Source organism: Rhineura floridana, chromosome 8 (genome assembly GCF_030035675.1).
Source record: "Rhineura floridana isolate rRhiFlo1 chromosome 8, rRhiFlo1.hap2, whole genome shotgun sequence".
NCBI lineage: Eukaryota > Metazoa > Chordata > Lepidosauria > Squamata > Rhineuridae > Rhineura > Rhineura floridana.
The window spans coordinates 44,672,522-44,693,467 of record NC_084487.1 but is presented as its reverse complement, the minus strand read 5'-3'; the positions used below and the strand labels follow the sequence as shown (position 1 = coordinate 44,693,467).

Below are 20,946 nucleotides of genomic sequence, written 5' to 3'. Positions count from 1 at the left end.
CACCCCTGGGAATTACCCCAAGTTCAGAAGAAATATTTAGGATTTTAACTATGGAAAGAAAGGATACTGAGATATGCATATTTCTAAGGCTGTTTATTTGCCACAATCCCAACTGTCAGGAATCCACAGGATTCCTAACAGTCCCTTTTCTTTTCTTTTAAAAATATAATGTTTCTTGCCCTTCTGGCTATTTAGAGATGCATTTGCAGGGGTACATTTGTAAAATGATTCCATTATTCAACAGTGTGGGGATTCCTTGCTTTGCATGACTGTGTGCCTTTTTTCCTTGTAGCCTCTGTTCCTTTCATCTCCATTGTCTTTCTAAGCTTTATCTCTGCTTTGGAGGGGTTGGGAATCTGCAAACCTATAGAGTAAAGCAAGAAGACAGAGCAAGTCTATGCGAAATAAATCAATTTACATATATATTTCGGTGGTTGGGAGAGCGGCTACATATTATGGAGGTATTACTGGAAGAGTATTAACTATCCTGCACCCTCCCAGCATCACACTCATTGTAATTAACCCTCATTGACTTTCCTAATAATTCTCCTAAGGAAACATGGGTTATTGTCTTAAACCAGTGAATCTCCTGATTCCTCTTATCTGATTATGTGAATCTCCATGTACTTGCTCTGGTCATGTAACTTTTACATTACCTTATTGTTAATTACATTGCATTTGTGGGGGTTTTTTCTTTTGCAGAAGAAGATAGCTCTACTTCAAACCTGAACTCCACCAGAATACATCCTGGTCAAAATCCTGTTTCTTTGCTCCGAGAGAGACGAAGTCTAGGTAAGTTGTAGATGTGGCATACCTTACCTGTGTGAGCAAATTTAGACACAGGATTGCCCCTGTAGATATAATAGACATCATAGCCAATATGATAAAGATGCATGTTTGTGTTCAGCTCCAAAAAATTGTTTCTTTGATCTTGGGAATTTAGCTTCTTTGGTCTCCAGTTCACTGCCTCTGAGACCGACATAATGGTTAGAGATCTGGGGTTGTGTCCCATGTTAGTCACACTCAGAGTAGACTAACATTGTTCACTGCTCTGGACTCCTTTGGTAGGAAGGGTGGGATAGAAATTAAATAAATAATAGACATTACTAACTTAGGTCCAGTAATTTCAATGGGTCTACTCTGAGTATAACTTGGTTAGATACAAACCCTGGCTCAGCACTCAGATTCTGGAATGGAAAATCTAAGTCCTGCAGTTAGAATGAAATACCAAATAATAAGGATGTGGGTTTTTTTTAAAAAAAGAGAGAGTTAATAGTGGAGAGGTGCAAGTACCAGAAACTTGAAGAATGACTCAGAGCTGTGTTGAGTGAAATAACTTCCACTCCTTGACTATTGGAAGACTTACAAAGGGCCCTAGTAATTTCTAAGTGTGTATGAGAAATTTCCCACACTTTCAAAAACTTTTCTCCATAAACATGAAGACTAGAATTCAGATCTTCACCTATTGGTAGCCCTGCCACGTCACACAAATGGAATATGTCACTGCTTAGCGTGGGCAGTACTCAGATTATGCAGATTCTAATGTGGATAACATGAGGCACACAGTAAAACTGTGCAGGCTGCTGAATGCAATAGGGAAGAATAAAATCCTTCTGATGGAAAGTTAATTCAACCAAGACATTTTCCTCTTGGACCCTTCCAGGTGGAGGAGACCCTGTGGAGCCAGCAGTAATTGCTGAATGCAAGACACGGACAGAAGTCTTTGAAATCTCCCGGAGCATGGTGGATCCCACCAATGCCAACTTCCTTGTGTGGCCACCTTGTGTGGAAGTGCAGCGATGCACAGGGTGCTGCAATACCCGGAGCATGCAGTGTCGCCCCACGCTGGTCCGTGTGCGACACATCCAGGTAGGTAAAAACCTGCTCTCCTTTCCACAAGTTTGCTCTCAGTTTGAGCCAAAAATATCAGCCTACAGGGGTAGTTTTTTGCAGTCAAGAGAGTGCAGTACAGATCTGACAGCTTCTGGAAATCTAAACAAGGTAGATCTACAAAAGGTAAAAGTAGCCATGTTGGCCAATAAGAAAAATTTCCAAAGTCCGTATTAGGGCAATACCTTTATTAGGCCAATCAAAATACTCTACAATATTTTGAGTTCTCTGGAACTCTTCATCAGACTGGACTGGAAACAAAATGAGGGAGAGGCCAATTTTTTTCCTTCTCACTTTATTTTGGGAGGCAGATTAAGGTTCCTTCAACCTAGATCTGAAATCTCTACTACCCCCCCCTCCAGTTTCTGGACCTATACTGAAAATAAAACCCTTAGGCTGCAATCCTAAACCCACTTAACCTGGGAGTAAATTTAATTGAACTCAGTGGGAATTGCTTCTGAATTGGCATGCTTAGGATTGCACTGTTACTGTTCCTTTAAAGCTGTGGATGTTCCTGAATGGTAAATTCACTTCCAGGTTATGCCTGCCTACCTGAAAAACAATAGTTTGGAATTTGAATGGGCAGTGACAAAGTGACAAACCCGGCTGACACATTAGAGAGTTTGTCAGGGTTCTTGGGGGGGGGGGGCGAGTAAAATATCTTTGGGGAGTTGCTTAAAGGGTTGTCTTTGTACTTTCATTATGCTCTGCTTTGTGACTAATGCAAGCCTCCAGTGCTAAAGAAACTAAACCCAGTAGCATTGCCTGTGGAACTTTTCATCCCTTGGAGAAAGAAAAAATGTGAAACATGATGCAGTTTGATAATGATACAAAAAGCTCCTTCATACAGCCCATGTATTAAGGTTGAAATGTAGATTTTAAGGCTGCTGGCTTAAAACACTTACTAGGGAGAAAGTACAATCTGACACAATGGGCGTTACTTTTGAGTAAGGATCCATAGTATTCAGTGCATGTCTTTGTTGATCAGCTGTCCTGACTTGTGTTTGCCTTAATTAGCTGAGAAACAAAAGACTTGCTCTGCTGTGATTGTATGTCTGATTTTGAAGAGATTGTCTCAGTCCTCTTGTAGAGAAGCTTCCATTTTGCCAGAAGCTTTGCTTTGTTGTAACAGTTTTGATTTATCAAGCTCTATGTTGTCTGTTGTACCATTGAAGAGCTGGGGTTTTGCATGGTGCTTTGATCAGATCTTGTGAAGTATATTTCACCTACAGTGAAATCCTACTCATATCTACTCAGAAGTAATCCCCATTGATTTCAATGGGACTTACATTCAGGTAAGTGTAGGATTGCTGCCACAGTTACCAACAACCTTATTTTGGATGCTCTGGTGAAATAGTATATGCTTTGCAACACTCTAGACTGTATGTGAAGCAAAAGTGGAGTACCTCCACTGTGTTCCTGAGAGCCCATCCCTGGAGTACTCCATACTCTGGAGCTGAACATCTGCACAGAGAGCCTGCTCTGCTCAAGAATCCCGATTGTGCAGGCTGTTAAATTGTGCATCTAGTCTGCACAGGTTGTGCAGGCTCGCTGTAGAAAGGAGTTCAGATGGGATGTGGGAAAGGTTGTAGGGATGGACCACTGGGGATGTGAAGGAGGGGAGGGGGCCAGTGCTCCCCTCCTTGCTGTTCTCCCTCACCTGACTGAAAGCTCGTGAGAGGGGATGGCTTAACAGGACTATAGATAAGTCTTAAAATGAGCAATTAATGGGCTGAAGACGCTGACCTGTGCTTCTTTACCATGCCAGTGCACTTGCTCTCCCAGCAAATGAATCACTAAGCCAGCAGCTCCCCCTCATTATCCTGTCTGGATATGTTGTAAGCGGATACCTGCCAGCTGACCTCGCATTCTGATCCTGCTGAATATCCAGCCAATAAATGATCTCTATGCTTCCTCCCAGACAAATCATTTAAAAATACCATGCAACTCCCTTGCTTGACCTGTGAGGGAGAATTCTATGGGCCTTCCATAATCAGAAGGCATGGGGGAAGGGAAGATATTACACCATCCATGTGCCAGGAAATTCCTTTCTCTAGAAAGTCACACTGAATAGAGAGAATAAAGTTGGGGTGGGTGGGGGTAATGAGAGCAGTAGAGGGGGTTGTTTTTGTGGAAAAAGAGCAAACAAGAGGTCAAAGGGCAGCCAGAAAATGTGACCTGGAAATGCTTTCTCTGTAAATAGAGATTCCTGTATTGTTTGGTTGGAAACATTTGTCTAGCCAGCAGCATGTGTCCTGAAGCCTGCAGAGTGGAGCTTTCAAAGAAAGATGCAGAGAAAATTTGGTCGTTGTTTAGTCTCTGGGCAGGATACAGCTCCACAAATCAGTTGTAACTTTCAATTCCCTTTAGTAGGGTCACCATCTCTCCCAGTGAGTAGTTAACTCACTGCCCTAAAATGAATCATGGCACATGAGGAGGGATGGTGGCATTGTACCACTCTCCTGACTGTGGTGGAACTGCCACACACCAGAACTGGGATGGGGCAGGGCAGGATGGCAGTGCATTGGCAGCTGCAGGTACAGATGCACATGCACTTGCACATGCTGCCACCATGGTGCATCCCTCACTGATGCCCTGGCCTATCCTGGTCCCAGCAAGCAGCAGCAATGCTGCAGTCAGGAGGGCCGCATGGCGGCAGCCCACCTCACACACTGCAACTGCTTAGCACTCTTCCAGCTAGCTGGAACAATGTGGAACTGTTGGCTATGCAGACATTGTTTTCCAATGGATCTGCTTGATAGCCATGACACAATGTGGTATGTTGATACGGGGTGACAGGTGGGCAGGCACTGGTGGATGGATGGTTGTCGCTTTCAAAGAGGTTGGGCTCAATGGACTCTCAGTGTCTTCCATCTCCATGAGCTCAGCACACAACTTATCCAAATTATAAGATCATTGATCCATTTAAGTTAATGAACGTGACTGAGGTTCATTAATTTCAGTGGGTCTACCCTGAGTAGGGCTTAGTTGGCTACAACCCAATATGAGCAATATCTAGGAAGTAACATGACATCCTTCATGATTCCTAGATCATGGTGTGCCTCAAGATGCACTTTCATGAATACTGGATTAGTTTAGTAAAATTATCTTGATAGCCCAAGCAAGTGATTTTGGTAATTATCATGAACTTTACTGTATTGGCATTTCACCCCAAGGCTGCAAAGGGCTTTAAAGTGTATAGAAATATATAATGGCAATGGTACTGGTTAAGCTGAGGTTAATTCAGTATGTTTTTACATTTCATAGATTTGTGTTGTTTGTTTCTAATATCTTCTGATAGGTTAATAAGATTGAAATTGTCCGAAAGAAACCAGCCTTTAATAAAGCCATTGTGGCCTTGGAAGACCACCTGGAGTGTCGATGTGAGGCAGTATCACCCCGGCTTCTCAGTCGAGCAAACTCCCGTGAGCATAGAGGTAAGTATTACAGAACTGATTTTATGAGAGTTGGGTGGGTGTGAAGAGTAACCTGGAAGAGTCAGAAGTGACAGTGGGGAAGGATTTTGGGAAGAGAAGGATCTGACTGACCATCTCAGTAAGCTGTTGCATGCCAGTGTATGTCATGCTCCTTCCTTTTCTAGCAGGTGGACTGCCATTGAGCACTATAGCTTCTCTTCCAGCAAGGGCACGAGTGCACCGGTTGCTGCCCCCAAAGAGGAAGCATCGGAAGTTCAAGCATGTACACGATAAGAAGGCGCTGAAAGAAATCTTCCCAGCATAGAGGCACTGGCAGGCTAAAGTGAAAATGTCAGGTAACTGCAACAAGTACAGCTGTTGTGTTGTGACAAAGGTTCCATTCACAAGAATTCTACTAGTGCTTCTACACCCATGTCTTTTAGTGCTTCAGATGCATTGCTTCTCAGCAATCAGCTGGAAGCAGAATTATCACAGTTTCACATGGAAATTAATATTGTGCTCTATCATCAGGGAAGAGCTGTGGTTCACTGGTAGAGCACAAGATTTGCATGCAAAAGATCCCATGATCGGTATCCAACATCTCCAGGTTGGGCTAGGAGAAACCTGAAGAGCTGCTGCCAGTCAGTGTAGACAACACTGAGCTAGATGGACCAATAGTCTAACTCAGTGTAAGGTAGCTTTCCATGTTCCCCATAGTGAAGGTCCTTCTATAATATTTACTCATTCAACAAATGTCCCTGTAATGTTAATTGGAAGTTTCCTCCTTGCAGCTTCCACACCTGTTATTGCTTCTCCACCAAAGTTTCAGTTGGGCACACAGTATGGTAGTCACAACATACAGTCATCTACTATGTTAACATTCTTACCAGCTGAAGATGCCCAAGTAGCTTTGCAATCTGCCTTTTATAAAAAATATTGGCTGGCAATTTGAGGAGGTTGAGCTCATCAAACTCGTATAGTTTTTAGTAATTAAAAAACACAGTGAGTCAGATGGAAATCAAATTTAAATGACCATTCATGTTATGAAACCAAAGAAGAGGAAGAAACAAGGAATAAATATTTCCTCCACTGGGGTTTGTCTGTCAAGGAGTGCTGGAACTGTAACAGAGCTTTGATTAGACATAATGGCCTATCACCTGTCCAGGAAGGAAGGCATAATAGGTGTAGCAACACACAATCCTACTGTTTAGGAAGACCTAATCAAAGGCAAGGAACAACTGACCAGTCCAGCAGGCTGACAGCGTACCTCTTGAGATGGGCTGGATCAGCCTTCCTCAAACTGTGGTCCTCCAAATATTTTGGGCTACCATTCCCATCAAAAGAACATAAGAAGAGGCTGCTGGATTGGGCCAGTGGCCCTTCTAGTCCAGCATCCTGTTCTCATCGTGGCCAGCCAGATGCCTGGGAAGTCCACAAGAAAGGCCTGAGGGCAAGAGCTGCAATGGTCATCCCTGACCATTGGCCATGCTGGCTGAGACAGAGGAGAGTTGTTGTCCAAAATATCTGGAAGGCAGCAGATTGGAAAAGGTTGGAACAAAAGAGTGGTTTTAAATGTAGCCAAAATGGCTTCTTTAGGATTAAAAATGGCATAATAAGAGCACATCCATTTTTGTCCAATTCTCCTTCGTACACACTCTGTTGCCCCTCTCTACTCTTCCTACCACCAAAAATAAAACCCCAAATTCTATAGAAACCAGAACATTGGTTTTAGAATAAAGCAAGCAAATTAGATGAGTTTCTAGTACATTTGCAGAATTGTACAGAAGGCAAGTCTGTCGGCTGTGACCTTGTAGGCAGGACATAGCCCATCATCATAGAGAATAACTAGAATGAACTAATGTAGCAGTATGAGATGACATTTTAACCCACCTTTTCTCTTTGTTTACCTTCCAGGTTTATTATTTAATATATTTGATGTATTGCCCCCATGGGGTCCTCAGAGTTTCTCTCCGTCCATCCGCCTCAATGCTACTTTGGACGGCAAACGGTGCTTCCTGATCCCTTGCTCGCTGGACGTTCTCCCACCAAAGTTTACCCTTCAAGTTCTCACTTAATGGCATTTCAGCATTCTCCCAAAGGAAGAAACTGGGGTGGGAAATAAATGGAAGAAAGAAAACACAGCCATTTGGATGGACAATATACTTTCTCCTGGAGCAAACACAATGGAAATGTGGCAAAGACTTATGGTCCCAATCTCCTTTTGAAGGGGGCAGGGAACAGGAGGAGGAGGAGGCAGAGGGTCAGGTGTTGTTTCCCCCCCCACCTTTTCCTTCTTGCCCCCATCCAAACATCAGCTGTGCTCAGGCTGTTTACAGTGGCAATGGATGCAAGTCAAGGCAGTCAGAATGGCAACCAACGACAGCAAATGCACTAAGGACTTGTATTGTGATGTCAGACTCGATGTTTTTAATGTGTGTATGCATATTTTATTTTTAAAACCACTAAAACATGCCATGCTCTGGGAACAGAAACAACAAAAGCAAAATACATGTACCCGATGCTTTCTGCTGTCAACTGGATGGTGTGTGGGACAGTGAACAGGAAGGCAGCAGCTGTACTGTAGAGGAACCACTGCCTACCCCCCAACCCCTGACACACACATCCAGGGGGAACCCCTTGGATTAAAGAGGCCTTCTTTGCACATGATTATGGAAGGCTTGGATTATTTTGTTTCTGTTTCAGATGAAATTTGAAATTGTCTCCCCCCCCCCCTTTTTTTTTTTTTATGGATCGCTATGAGGTTTTGTTAACGGATTTGCATTAAGTAAAGTGAGGATTACCACTACTGGATGAACTGGAACTCCTACCCCACTTGCTGCCACTGCTTCCGTGGCTGCTAGAGTAAGGGTTTACTTTTTAGTCGGGGGCATAACTGTATTAGAGCATTTACTTTGAATGACAATCAGTGCTGCCTCTGTTTAAGGGATCTCAAGTACCAGTGCAGAGAAAACCCTCTACTTTGAGATCCTGGAGAGCTACTGCTAATCGGGGTAAGCAGTAGTGGGTTGAATAGATCATTTGTATGATTCAGTTATATATGTTGTACCATCAGCCCTCCCCATATCGCGTGCCCCTCGTGTGTGACCTTATTTCCAGGCACCATTATTACCATCCCTTTTCTGATACAGCAAAGAATATGCAGACGCTAACTCATATTAATAACCTCAGGTGAACATCATCTGATCTGATGAAAATGAAGTTGTGCGAAGCCTCATAACAGCCATAATGATCAAGGGGATGGAGCGACTCCCTTACGAGGAAAGGTTGCAGCATTTGGGGCTTTTTAGTTTAGAGAAAAGGCGGGTCAGAGGAGACATGATAGAAGTGTATAAAATTATGCATGGCATTGAGAAAGTGGATAGAGAAAAGTTCTTCTCCCTCTCTCATAATACTAGAACTCGTGGACATTCAAAGAAGCTGAATGTTGGAAGATTCAGGACAGACAAAAGGAAGTACTTCTTTACTCAGCGCATAGTTAAACTATGGAATTTGCTCCCACAAGATGCAGTAATGGCCACCAGCTTGGACGGCTTTAAAAGAAGATTAGACAAATTCATGGAGGACAGGGCTATCAATGGCTACTAGCCATGATGGCTGTGCTCTGCCACCCTAGTCAGAGGCAGCATGCTTCTGAAAACCGGTTGCCGGAAGCCTCAGGAGGGGAGAGTGTTCTTGCACTCGGGTCCTGCTTGCGGGCTTCCCCCAGGCACCTGGTTGGCCACTGTGAGAACAGGATGCTGGACTAGATGGGCCACTGGCCTGATCCAGCAGGCTCTTCTTATGTTCTTATGTTCTTATCATACAGGTGCAGCTGGGTCAAATGGTGCTGAATATCTTTACACCTTACCCTCCACTTCTAGAGCTGCCCAACCAGAGTCCCTGGACAAGAATCCAGCCAATAGCATCTGATATATGTGGTGGAGGCAAAGAAACGGAACAGAATTAACTGGCCCTCATTAACTACATGCTATTTTTAATCTCTATTTTTCTCAGCTGTCCTATATTTTTGTCTCTTCAAAGCCATCTCTTTAAAGGTTTGCAAGCCATTCCAAAGAAAAATAGCCCCTGAAGGTTAGTCTGACTGGATAGTGTGAGACAGTGGCCTGTCTTCAGGGATGATTGGAAATATATATATATGAAAGATACTCACTTTACCTAAGATAGAAAAGGGATCACTCACCTGTATTTCTTAAAGAGGTTGGAGGGGAGGGGAGAGAAGGATTAAACAGATGAGACTGCATAACTTTTACTTTGCACCTACCTCTTTAGACCCTTTCATTCTCTGTGTGCTCTTGTTGCAAAGGAGGAAGGCAAAAACAAATCATAATAGGGGGGCAAATAGGCAGAATATGAATAAAGGTTTTGGTAAGTAAGCCCCTCCTTCCCACATGCTCCTCTGCTCCCTGCCTCTGCTGATTCTCTGGCTCCTGTCCTAGACTTTTAAGCAAAGTAAAATGCACCTTGGATAGACCTTAAAGCTTGGAAAGTTTTCCAGCTGCATCCCAGGTAGACTGGTGACCAGATGCTGAGTGGAGCCTACCAGTAGCACATGAATATTTGTTAGAAGCATCACACAACCGTGCCTGAAAGATGAAGCTGTGTAAACCTTTGGTGCAGAAAAAGAAGGAATAAGCTATCCCTGGCCTGGAACCACTTAAAAAGTTTAGAAAGCAATCTTAGATTTGCCTGATGACCAGGCTGGATTTAAAATCCACCTTGAGTTGTTTTGCTCCATTCACTTCTATGGAACAAGAGGAAAGAGGCTGTAATAAGAGAACTGCTAGGAAGTGAAGCTCACTGACTCCTGAGTCATGGGACAACTGGATCTGGAGTAGGAGAAGAACTATGTTCTGCCCCTGTCCACCAGAAGAGTTTCCCAGTTGCAGCCATTTTACCTTATTCCATAGAAGTGGATGGTATTTTCACAACAGTAAACAGTGAGGAGAAATGGAAAACCCAGGGTTCCCACAATTGCCCCCATACCCAAGATCCTGCTCTCCAAAGGGTCCAAGAGGGTGGGAAAATATTTCCCCCATGAATTGCATTTGTATGGAGTGCCTGAATTCAGGTGCTGAAGACAGCTTCCTGTACTACCTATTACAGGAGTGGGAAAGTGTGGCACTCTCCAGGTGATGTTGGACTCCAGTTCCCATCAGTCCAGCCAACAAGGACAGTGGTAGGGGAAGATGGGTGTTGTTGGCCAACAGCATCTGGAGGGTCACAGGTTTCCCTATCCCTAACCTGTTGTATTGGGTTGGTTCAGTTTTTCCCTCTCAAACAAAGTCCATGGGCCAATCAAACCTTGCAGAACTGCGCTTAGTGGCCTCCAACAAACTACTTGCATTTAGCAGTATGCTTGGACTGTATTTGCAAATAAAGGAATAATCCTTAGAGCAACAGCTGTGGTCTGTCAATATAGCTTCATGGGGGAGGCCAGTAGCAGGATAAAAAAAAAAAGGCCGATGTAAACAACACAGATTTCCTGCCTGCCCGCCTTATACCCAAAGCTTGCTCTCTCACATCAAAACTCTTGCTCTTCTTTGTCTCAAAAGACCATTTGTTTTCCTGCATCTTTTCCTTTGTATGGAGGGTGAGGCCCTTCTCTCTCTCCTCCCCCATTTTATGTAAAATTAATTTATACTCAGTACTGTATTTAAAGTTGTTTTAAAAAAAACCCTTAAATGCAAACAGTGGTTTCGTTTCATTTGTTTCAAAGCACCTAAAAACTGTAAAGTGAATATTGGTGGGGGTGGGTGGAGGAACTCCCAAATCTACAACCTGGAAAGCACATTTTAGACATTATAAATGCAGATGTTATAAACTTGCCTGTATTTATTGTCATTTATCTCCCCCAAGTCATCACATGTTCAAAATGCAGGGAGCTATCAACAACACTTTGAGAGCCTAAATGCCATATAATATTGTACCAGACAAACATTGTTAGTGACCTTATGTAAGACATGGACAAGGTTAGTAATGTTATATAAATCCCAATTTCTGTACGCATCATGAGAAATGAAGCATTGCACTATTTAAAACAGGTACATGGTACAGCCAAATGTAGACAAGCTTGCCTCAGACAAAATGAGTCACTCAGCTTATAACTGGAATGACTCATGTTTGCAGTGTGCCCCAAAGGGTTTCATGAGCAAGGATAACATCCTATCAGCATGGTGGGTGGAATGGGAATTTGCTTTGAGTGTTCCGTGCCTGGCATCTTGTTAAAGTTGGTACAGCCCAGGGGGCAGTGTTTCAGACTTGTTATGAGTAGACAGAAAGGTAAATCTCAAGCTCTGTTTTTGAACTCACAAGGAAATACAGTCTCAATACCACATCCATAAGACAGAACTAGTAACAATGATCTTCTTCATAAGGGCTGCATCATGTTAATAATGACTGGCTAAGTGTGAATGTGCAAGTGTGTGGGTACTCACAGTAAAAGTCCCAGCCACTTTGCTCCTCTCTTGGTTGTCCTATTGCAGCACTGAGCTATATTCACTGAGCCATATATGAAATGGAAATGGACTGCCTTCAAGTCAATCCTGACTTATGGCTACCCTATGAATAGGGTTTTCATGGTAAGTGGTATTCAGAGGGGGTTTACCATTGCCTCCCTCTGAGGCTAGTCCTCCCCAGCTGGCCAGGGCCTGCTCAGCTTGCCACAGCTGCACAAGCCAGCCCCTTCCTTGTCTGCAACTGCCAGCTGGGAGGCAACTGGGCTGCTTGGGACTATGCAGCTTGCCCACGGCTGCACAGGTGGCAGGACACGTAAGCCCTGAGCCACTCACTGTGGGGGTGATCTTTAGCTGGCCCTTGACACCCAGGAGACACCAGCGGGGATTTGAACTCACAGACTCTGGACTCCCAGCCAGGCTCTCCTCCCCACTGTGCTATACCAGCTGTGAACCATGTATACTGTCAGCTATATTCAAACTTGGGCTCATGATTTGTCTACATGACTTGTAAGCTAAGCACAAACCTTGGCTACAGCAGATAGTTTACTCTTACCACTTGTGGTTTGTCTGGGGGTGAGAAAAACCACGTGCCAGGCTTAGGATATAGTACGCTTTCAGAGTCATGGGTTCCCCCAAAGAATCCTGGGAAGTGTAGTTTATTAAGGGTCTCCTATCATTACTCTCAGCACCCTTAACAAAGTGCACTTCCCAGGATTCTTTGGGGGAAGCCATGACAGTTTAAAGTGGTACAAGAGCGCTTTAAAATGAATGGTGGGGATGTGACCTAAGTTCTAAAGCAGCAGAACAACTGGAGCAAGAAGCGAGTACTTGCACATTCGCACTTAGCACTTAGCCAGGATTTGGCTTAGCATTACATGCGAATGGCCTTTATGTGCTTTGCAGTCATTATTGACATGCTGTCCCATTCAAGTAAGATCATTATTACTTCTGTTTATGGATGTGCCATTGAGTCTGTGCTTATGTGTGAACCAGGCCTCAGTGTTATTGAAAACAGTAAACTGTTTATCTTAAGTATTTACCCCTAACATAAATGTGTAGCATTCATTTAATAGATTTTTAAATATATATATTTTACTAAGTTTTCAAAATAGCAACAAAACAATACTTGGTGCCCACAAAGAGAGGCACCAGAATAACTATAAAGAGTAATGGAGTACAACATTTAATAGTTAGAATCTGAATAAAAATGTAATACCCAACATGGTTATAGAACAAGAAAATACCACAGGTTCAGGAGTAAACCTTATATTAAGAATCTTCAGTAACAAAGGTATTTATATATCCTCTTCATAAAGAAACTTGTAACTGGAAGCTTTACAGAAGATGAGTAAGTCTTCACATAACTTAAGAAGGGGAACCAAACTGTGTCAAATCGGTCTCTTTTGGATTGACCGCGAACTGCTCTGCATTTATAGATTTTAAAGCAAAGACCCTTGTGGTCTCTTGGTTTTCCTGCAACAGACTAACTCTCTGAAAAGGTATAGTCTTTGTTACTCTGGAGTAGAATACCCCACTTTGTACCAATCAATGTTCACAAGGATGACTGTCCAAGATGGCAGCCAGCAAATCATGCTGACTCAATGGTTCAACCTAGACTTACTGCAATCTAGACTACTGGCTTTTCAAACTTCTGTCAACAAACAACATCTATTCACATTGCTGTGGAAGATGAAGCCCTTGAACTACAGTTCACAGACTCCTGAACAATTTGAAAGACACTGACTGCAACTTAAATCCCTGGTGGCCAGACTTCAGGCTTGTTGGATCTATTTTGATTTTTTTTAAAACTAGACCTCAATATCTACCAACCAGAGCCAGGTGCAAAAGACATCGTACAGTTTTCAGTTAGAATAAAAAAGATCAGAATGACTCTGAGTCTAGGAATTTTTTTCCAGTTGTAGAAATTAACCAAAGTCACAAGTCTTTCACACATAAATCCACTCCTGGTTAGCTTTCTTCATTTTGGCAGCCAAATTTATGTAGGAAAAGTCATTTGTTGGCTATCATTAAACAAGTGCAGGCTGAAAATCCTTGCTAATCTGCTGCAAATCACCCTAAGATCTATCATTTATTTATTTATTTATTTCTATTAAATTTATATCCTTCCTCCCAGTAGGAGCTCAGGGCAGCAAACAAAAACACTAAAAACACTCTAAAACATCATTAAAAACAGACTTTAAAATATCAAAACAAAACATCTTTAAAAACATATTAAAACAAAACATTTTAAAAAAAGCTTTAAAAACATCTTGAAAGCAATTCTAACACAAACGCTGACTGGGATAAGGTCTTTGCTTAAAAAGCTTGTTGAAAGAGGAAAGTCTTCAGTTGGCACCAAAAAGATAACAGAGATGGTGTCTGGCTAACATTTAAGGGGAGGGAATTCCAAAGGCTAGGTGCCACTACATGAAAGGTCCACTTCCTATGTTGTGCAGAACAGACTTCCTGATAAGATGGTATCTGTAGGAGGCCCTCAGCTGCAGAGCGCCATGATCGACTGGGTATATAAGAGGTAAAGTGATCTTTCAGGTATCCTGGTCCCAAGCTGTATAGCACTTTGTACACCAAAGCAAAGCCATGAACTTGGCCTGCTAGCTAATGGGCAGCCTGTGCAATTCTTTCAGCAGCGGGTGACATGTTGGTGATACCTTACCTCAGTAAGCAGTCATGCCACTGTGTTTTGCACCAGCTGCAGCTTCTGGACCAACCTCAGAGGCAGCCCCACATAGAACACATTACAGTAATCCAGCCTGGAGGTTACCAGTGTGTGGACAACAGTGGGCAGGCTATCCCAGTCCAGAAACGGCCGCAGCTGTCTTACCAGCCAAAGCTGGTAAAAGGCACTCCTAGCCATGGAGGTTACCTCAGCCTCTAGCAGAAAAGATGAATCCAGGAGCACCTCCAGACTCTTTCAGAGCAAATACGACCCCATCCAAAGCACGCAACTGATCAATTATCTGACCTCGGGAACCACCAACCCACAGCATCTCTGTCTTTCTGGGATTCAGACTCATTAGCCCTCATCCAGCCCACTACTGAGTCCAGGGACCAGTCCAGGAGTTGCACAGCCTCTCCTGATTCAGATGTTACAGAGAAATAGAGCTAGGTATCATCAGTGTATTGCTGATACCTCACCCCAAACCTCCTGATGACCACTCCCAAGGGCTTCATATAGATGTTAAACAGCATTGGGGACAAGATGGTAACCTGCAGCACCCCGCAGCACAACTGCCTTTTCGGTGGCTGCCCCTAGGCTCTGGAACTCCCTCCCTAGGGAGGCAGGAATGGCCTCCTCTGTGCAGTCTTTCCGCCGACAGCTAAAGACTTTTTTCTTCCGGCAGGCCTTTGGAACTGAAGGTTTTAAGGGTAGTGACTGAAGATAATGCTGTATGTTATTGTTTTGCCTGTATGCTCCTAAACTGGGTTGCAGTATTTTAAGAGTAATTGGTTTTAACATCTTAATAGTTTAATCCTGTTTTAATGCTGATTTTATATGTTTATATGTTTTATATTTTTATAGGTTCTTAATGATGTGTACTTGTTTTTATCTGGAAGCCGCCTTGAGTTCCAGTTTGGAAAAAGGGCGGGTTATAAATAAAGATAATAATAATAATAATAATAACAACAACAACAACAACAACAACAACAACAATAATAATAACTGCCAGGAGGCCAAAAGACAATCACCCAATGCTATTCTCTGAAAACGACCTTGGAGATAGGATCGGAACCACTGTAAAACAGTTCCTCCAGCTCACAAAGTTAGCCCAGAAGGATACCATGGTCAGTGGTATAAAAAACCACCCAGAAATCAAGTAAGAATAGCAGGGTCACACTCTCCTGTCCTTCTCCCAATAATGGTCATCCATAAGGGCAACCAAGGCCAATTCAGTCCCATAACCTGGCCTGAACCCAGACTGGAATGGGTCAAGGTAATCTGTTTCATCCAAGAGTACTTGCAATTGCTACCCCACAACCCTCTCAATCACCTTCAGTAAAAAGGGAGTATTTCTGACCGGATGGTAGTTGTCACAAACCAATGGGTCAAGAGTAGGCTTTTTCAGGAACGGTCGGATCACCACCTCTCTCAGGCTGGTTGGAACCACTCCCTCTGGCAATTATGTGTTCACCACACCCTGGATCCACTCTGTCAAACCCCCTCAGCAAGCTTTAATAAGCCAAGAAGGGCAAGGGTCGAGAGGACACTGTGCTGGCCGCATTGTCGCAAGCACCTTGTGCCTATCATCAGGCCACAGCAACTGAAACCAATTCCAAGAAGTTGCAGCAGATGTTGCACTGGACACCTCAGAGTAGATGTGGATGGGGCATCAAGATTGCTATGCAGGCAAGCAACTTTATCCTCAAAGTGCCTTGCAAACAGTTCACAGTGGGCCAGCGAAGGGTATAAAACTCTATTTCCTGGAGTCGATGTCAACAGACTGTTTGGTATTTTAAAAATATATGTGAAATGGGAATCGTTTTGTGGTCCTATTTCTTAGCAGAGAAATAAATGCAAGCAGCGGGATGAGAATCAACCAGTCCACCCTTTCCCTCAGACACAAATAATAATAGACACAATCTTCTTAAGTAAAAGATAAAGAATGTTTACTCACGACCTTTCATATGTTCAGGAAACATAGGCTCTAGCTTAGGTAAAAGAAAAGTAGAAGTCTCAGTCCATGATAATGGTCATCTTGGAGAGCAGCATGTGCATGCTTCACTCTCCTCAGGCTTAATGGAGAATATGCAAAAACTACCAGACAAAGGAGGAGGAAGAGAAGCCAGGTAACCCTTTAGGAAGTTACATCACTGGTAAACAGGTACATGGGATATTTCCCAAAATATCCCTTAAAGGAAACATGCAAGTTTGCTTATTCTAACACAGACCCCTGACAATATGGAAAAGCTCCACTGGATGACTACTTAAGGATGCAATGGTGGCAGAGAAGTGGGCCTTCTTCACCGCCCTCACCACCACACAGTAGTCATGGTTATGATGATTTACTTGTGCTCAATCAACCTCACAGCACATGTTTCGCCACTTGCGCTCTAACCATCGTCCAGCCTTTTTCATTGCCTTTAATTCACTGGTGTATTAAGGTGCATGCCAGTCTCCACAATGCTGGAGAGGGCACTCGGGGGCAACCGTGTTAAGAGCCCACCAACAAAACCTACCTGACCCAGTTATCCCAGTAGGCCTCTAGGAGAATTGGGAACCGTCAGACCCACTCAATATATTTCACACAGGGCACATCTACTCCCCCCGTCTCATACCCAGAGAGGGCCAGCCTTCTGCCAGTTGCAGACTCTCACTGTGAAGGCATCTGGCAACTTTCTTCTATCATTCAGTTCACTGAACAGGCTCTTACCCTGTGCAGCCTCTTGCCTCAGCTCCTGGCTGGGTCAGGGGGTATAAAAGCCCTGCTGTCCTTAGGCAGTGAATCTGCTGCCAGCAGGTTCACCACCAAAGGGGTGACACCAAAAGGAGTTGTCTCTTGGGGATTCCCTTATGAGATTGGTAGTGGGAAGGGCATAAGGCACACGTGTAGTTCATGCGCAGGGTGAGAGCCTGTGCAGTGAACTGAATGATAGGAGAAAGTTGCCAGATGCCTTCAGACTGAGAGTCTGCAACTGGCAGAAGGCTGGCCCTTCCTGGGTGTGAGACAGGAGGGGGAGTAGATGGGCCCTGTGTGAAAGATATTGAGTGGGTCTGACTACAGCTTCTCTCTCAAGTCAGGGTCAGGCAGGGGGTCCCAGTCCATGCAGCACTTATCAGGGACCTCAGCTGTCTCAAGAGACAGCAACCCAGAGGAGCGAGCAAGCAAGCACCCAGACGCTCAAGTACTCACTCCCGTCTTCTGCGGTCTCCCAGTGGTGCAGCTGTTCCCACTAAATCAGTAAATCTACCTTCTACCCACCCCTGGCTTAAATGATTGTGATTTAAATTACAAGTGTCTGCCATGCAACACTCACACATTGCAAAGGATTCTGGATCATGCTGTAGGGAGCACAATTTATTTATTTATTATTTATTATACTTGTATACCGCCCCATAGCCGAAGCTCTCTGGGTGGTTTACAGTAACTTAAAACAAATACAATTTAAGATACATCTTTTAAAAAACAATGTAAAACACAATTAAAAAATTTAAAACAATATAAAACACATGCTAAAATCAATTCACTGGGGCACAGAGTGTGCCCTAAAGGACACCCAGCTCTTGAGGCTGCATGTTGGAGAACAAGTTACAGTGGTGGCTATCTTTCAGGGAAATTTGCCTCCTGTCTCCTATTACTAAACATCTTATCGACAAACCCCTGATAAGTTTGCAAAGAACCGCAGGGTTACCTGAAACATGCCTTGAAAAACACTGATCTAAATGACTATAACCCCTGGGGATTTCTCAGTCTAATCAAAGTGTCATGGCTGGCAAATGGTTTCTCATCTCAGCCAACCTTTCATTCCCAGTGGGCACTTTTTTCATCCCATCCTTAATTGGGGTTGCCAGACTGTGGTCTGTGGGCCACCAGCGGTCCACAAGCTTTATTCAAGTGGTCCGTGGCGTGTCTGTATTAAATATTCACATTGATTTTTAATTGTATTTTTATTGCTTCTTTTGTTTCATTTGCTTCTATTATAGTGCCTTGCATTACCTTGTATTACAATCTGAAGTCTATGGAATGCAGATTTCAAGTGGTCCACGGGGAAAAAAGTTGGGAGCCACTGTTCTAATGTATTTGAACCATTCGGAAAATTCCTCTCCCCCTTTGCTCTTTACACTCTTCAAAGCCCTGCAAACAGGAACGTGTTCCTCCCTTAGTCATTGTCTAGACAGCTGCAGCTCCTCTGAGTTCAGAAGGGCATGTTGTTTCCCCTTCCTATGAGTAAGGGAAGTGCTTGCACATCCTGGCACCTGTATGCCAGCCAATGCCACAATGCAGTTAGCACATAGATAGGTGTAAACAGTGTGTTCTGAATGTTCACTGTTCCACCAGCACCTGCTGGAATCTAATTTTCTTTCTAAAAGGATGAACTATTAATTAAAATGTAAATGTACTGCCTTCAAGTCGATTCCGACTTATGGCGACCCTATGAGTAGGGTTTTCATGAGGCTGAGAGGCAGTGACTGGCCCAAGGTCACCCAGTGAGCTTCATGGCTATGTGGGGATTTGAACCCTGCTCTCCCAGGTCACAGTCCAACACCTTAACCACTACACCACACTGGGTCTCAGAACTATTAATTAGTTTTAATTTCATTTAAATCATTTCTATACCACTTCACATTTCCAAAGGACTCTCTAAGCGGTTTACAAACTCTCTTAAATAATCAAATAGAACATTACAAAATATTTTAAAAAAGCATTTCAGATGAGTATCAGATACAAATACAATAGTGATCCACATTTAAAGCAGCATAATTAACAGGAAAACTAAACCAAATACAAAACTACAATTAAAAAATTCACATACAAATATCATTAATGACCAAACATAAAATATTAAATAGAAGTTGCACCTGCCCATACTACTCCTTTCCCCTGCAAATGTCCCTGGTAGCATTATGCATAATTTACAATCATCTCATTCATCCACCTCCATCTAGGGCAATATAAACAGCAATTATGGGGTCCCTTTTCTCTCGCTCTGCCTGGAGCTCAGTGTTGTGCTGGCAATATTGGTCGCAGAGTGAAAGAGACAAATCTTTTAAAACAGGTGTGTGATTTCATTTGTTTATATATTGTGGGTTGTTTTGGTCACTTTTGGTTTTTTTCTCCCTTGAACACTAAGCAGGCAACCAACTTCCCTGTAAACAATGTAACTTACAGTGCTAAGATAAAACCACTAAAGCCAAGCCACACTATTCATTTAAGAAGCCCAACTGACTGCAGAGTGCAGAGTTGTACTTCTAGGTGAGCAGGCATGACTGGGCCCTTGGGCACCAGACTGCCCCAGACCTGAGTTGTCGTGCTCCCCAACACCCCCTCTGCCAGCCCCACCTACCTCCTGTGTTGCTGCTTCAGTGCGCTAGCATGCTGTACATGCTCACCCAACATCACCTAAGATGGCAGCAGGGGCATCATCCCCTTAGGAACGCCCCTGCCTCCATCTTGGGTGATGCAGCAACGCAGGAGGTAGGTGGAGCAGACGTGCTTATTTAAGTCTGCACCACTGTTGAGCTCCTGCTCCACAATCCACAGCAGTATCGGGGGCCTGGGCCCTGCGACCCAACACCGCTGTGCATCACGAAATGGGAGCTACACCCTCCCAGCCTAAGGAGGGGCCCCTCTGAGATCCTTGGCCAGTGCCTGACCTGGCTGCCAGCTGGTGATGAGACTGTAGGTGAGTGCCATGATGCTTTTGATTGGTTTCTTTTTGTCTTTATTACGAATGCAGAGCTTGGAAAAGTTACTTTTTTGAACTACAACTCCCATCAGCCCCAGCCAGCATGGCCACAGGACTGGGCTGATGGGAGTTGTAGTTCAAAAAAGTAACTTTTCCAAGCTCTGCAAATGACGCTGCTGAATCAGACCATTGATCCACCTAGCTCAGTGTTGTCAACACTGACTGGCAGTGGTGACTGCCTACAGGTCAATTGGAGCATGAGGCTTCTGAATGCAGCTAAGCACTTTAATTTGCACTGGGAGGGTATTTTTGTGGCTAGAAAACAAACTAACCATGGGCAGAAAGCAACCAGATTGGGTGGAGTAGTAGTGGTAATAATGTCTACCGAAGTATTTTAAAGCTATGCTTAACAAACTTGAGTTCCAAATGACACATGCTTGTTTAAGGTGTTTTTTTTAAGGAAATATGGGGGAGGGGAGCTGAACAGTTGATTGCAGAAGTGGTTTTGGGGAAAGAATGATTAACACTTTCCCTTTAGATTGTTTTTGTAACCAAATTCCATCCAAAAAGTTCCCTATTTTCATTGTGTGAGTGAAAAAGCAATTAATCACTCTCTTCTCCTTTCAGCACAGCTCTTACAACCAAGTTCACAGCCCCATCAGATTGCATTTCCCTTAAAAAACAACAACAACAGGACATCAGACAACAACACTAGACTACACTGCAGGGTAGTCATACATTACTCTGCCCTCCTCCCATCAATATGGGTATAACAACACTGGGCTACTTTGCAGGGTGAA

The 20,946-nt window shown here is 43.6% G+C and overlaps 1 protein-coding gene across 5 annotated transcripts in view; it reads left to right on the top strand.

Moving 5' to 3' along the window:
• PDGFB (platelet derived growth factor subunit B) overlaps positions 1-7,973 on the top strand; it is a 34,865-nt gene extending 26,892 nt beyond the window's left edge. For 4 of the 5 annotated variants that reach the window (XM_061639156.1, XM_061639158.1, XM_061639160.1 and 1 more), the window contains exons 3-7: positions 703-792; positions 1,664-1,869; positions 5,192-5,327; positions 5,492-5,662; positions 7,221-7,973. In XM_061639156.1, coding sequence (XP_061495140.1) covers positions 703-792; positions 1,664-1,869; positions 5,192-5,327; positions 5,492-5,631 — 572 coding nt within the window. In that variant the 3' untranslated portion in view covers positions 5,632-5,662; positions 7,221-7,973. The remainder of the gene's footprint in view (positions 1-702; positions 793-1,663; positions 1,870-5,191; positions 5,328-5,491; positions 5,663-7,220) is intronic. The other variant, XM_061639157.1, reaches the window with a different exon arrangement.
• The last annotated feature ends 12,973 nt before the right edge of the window (positions 7,974-20,946 follow it).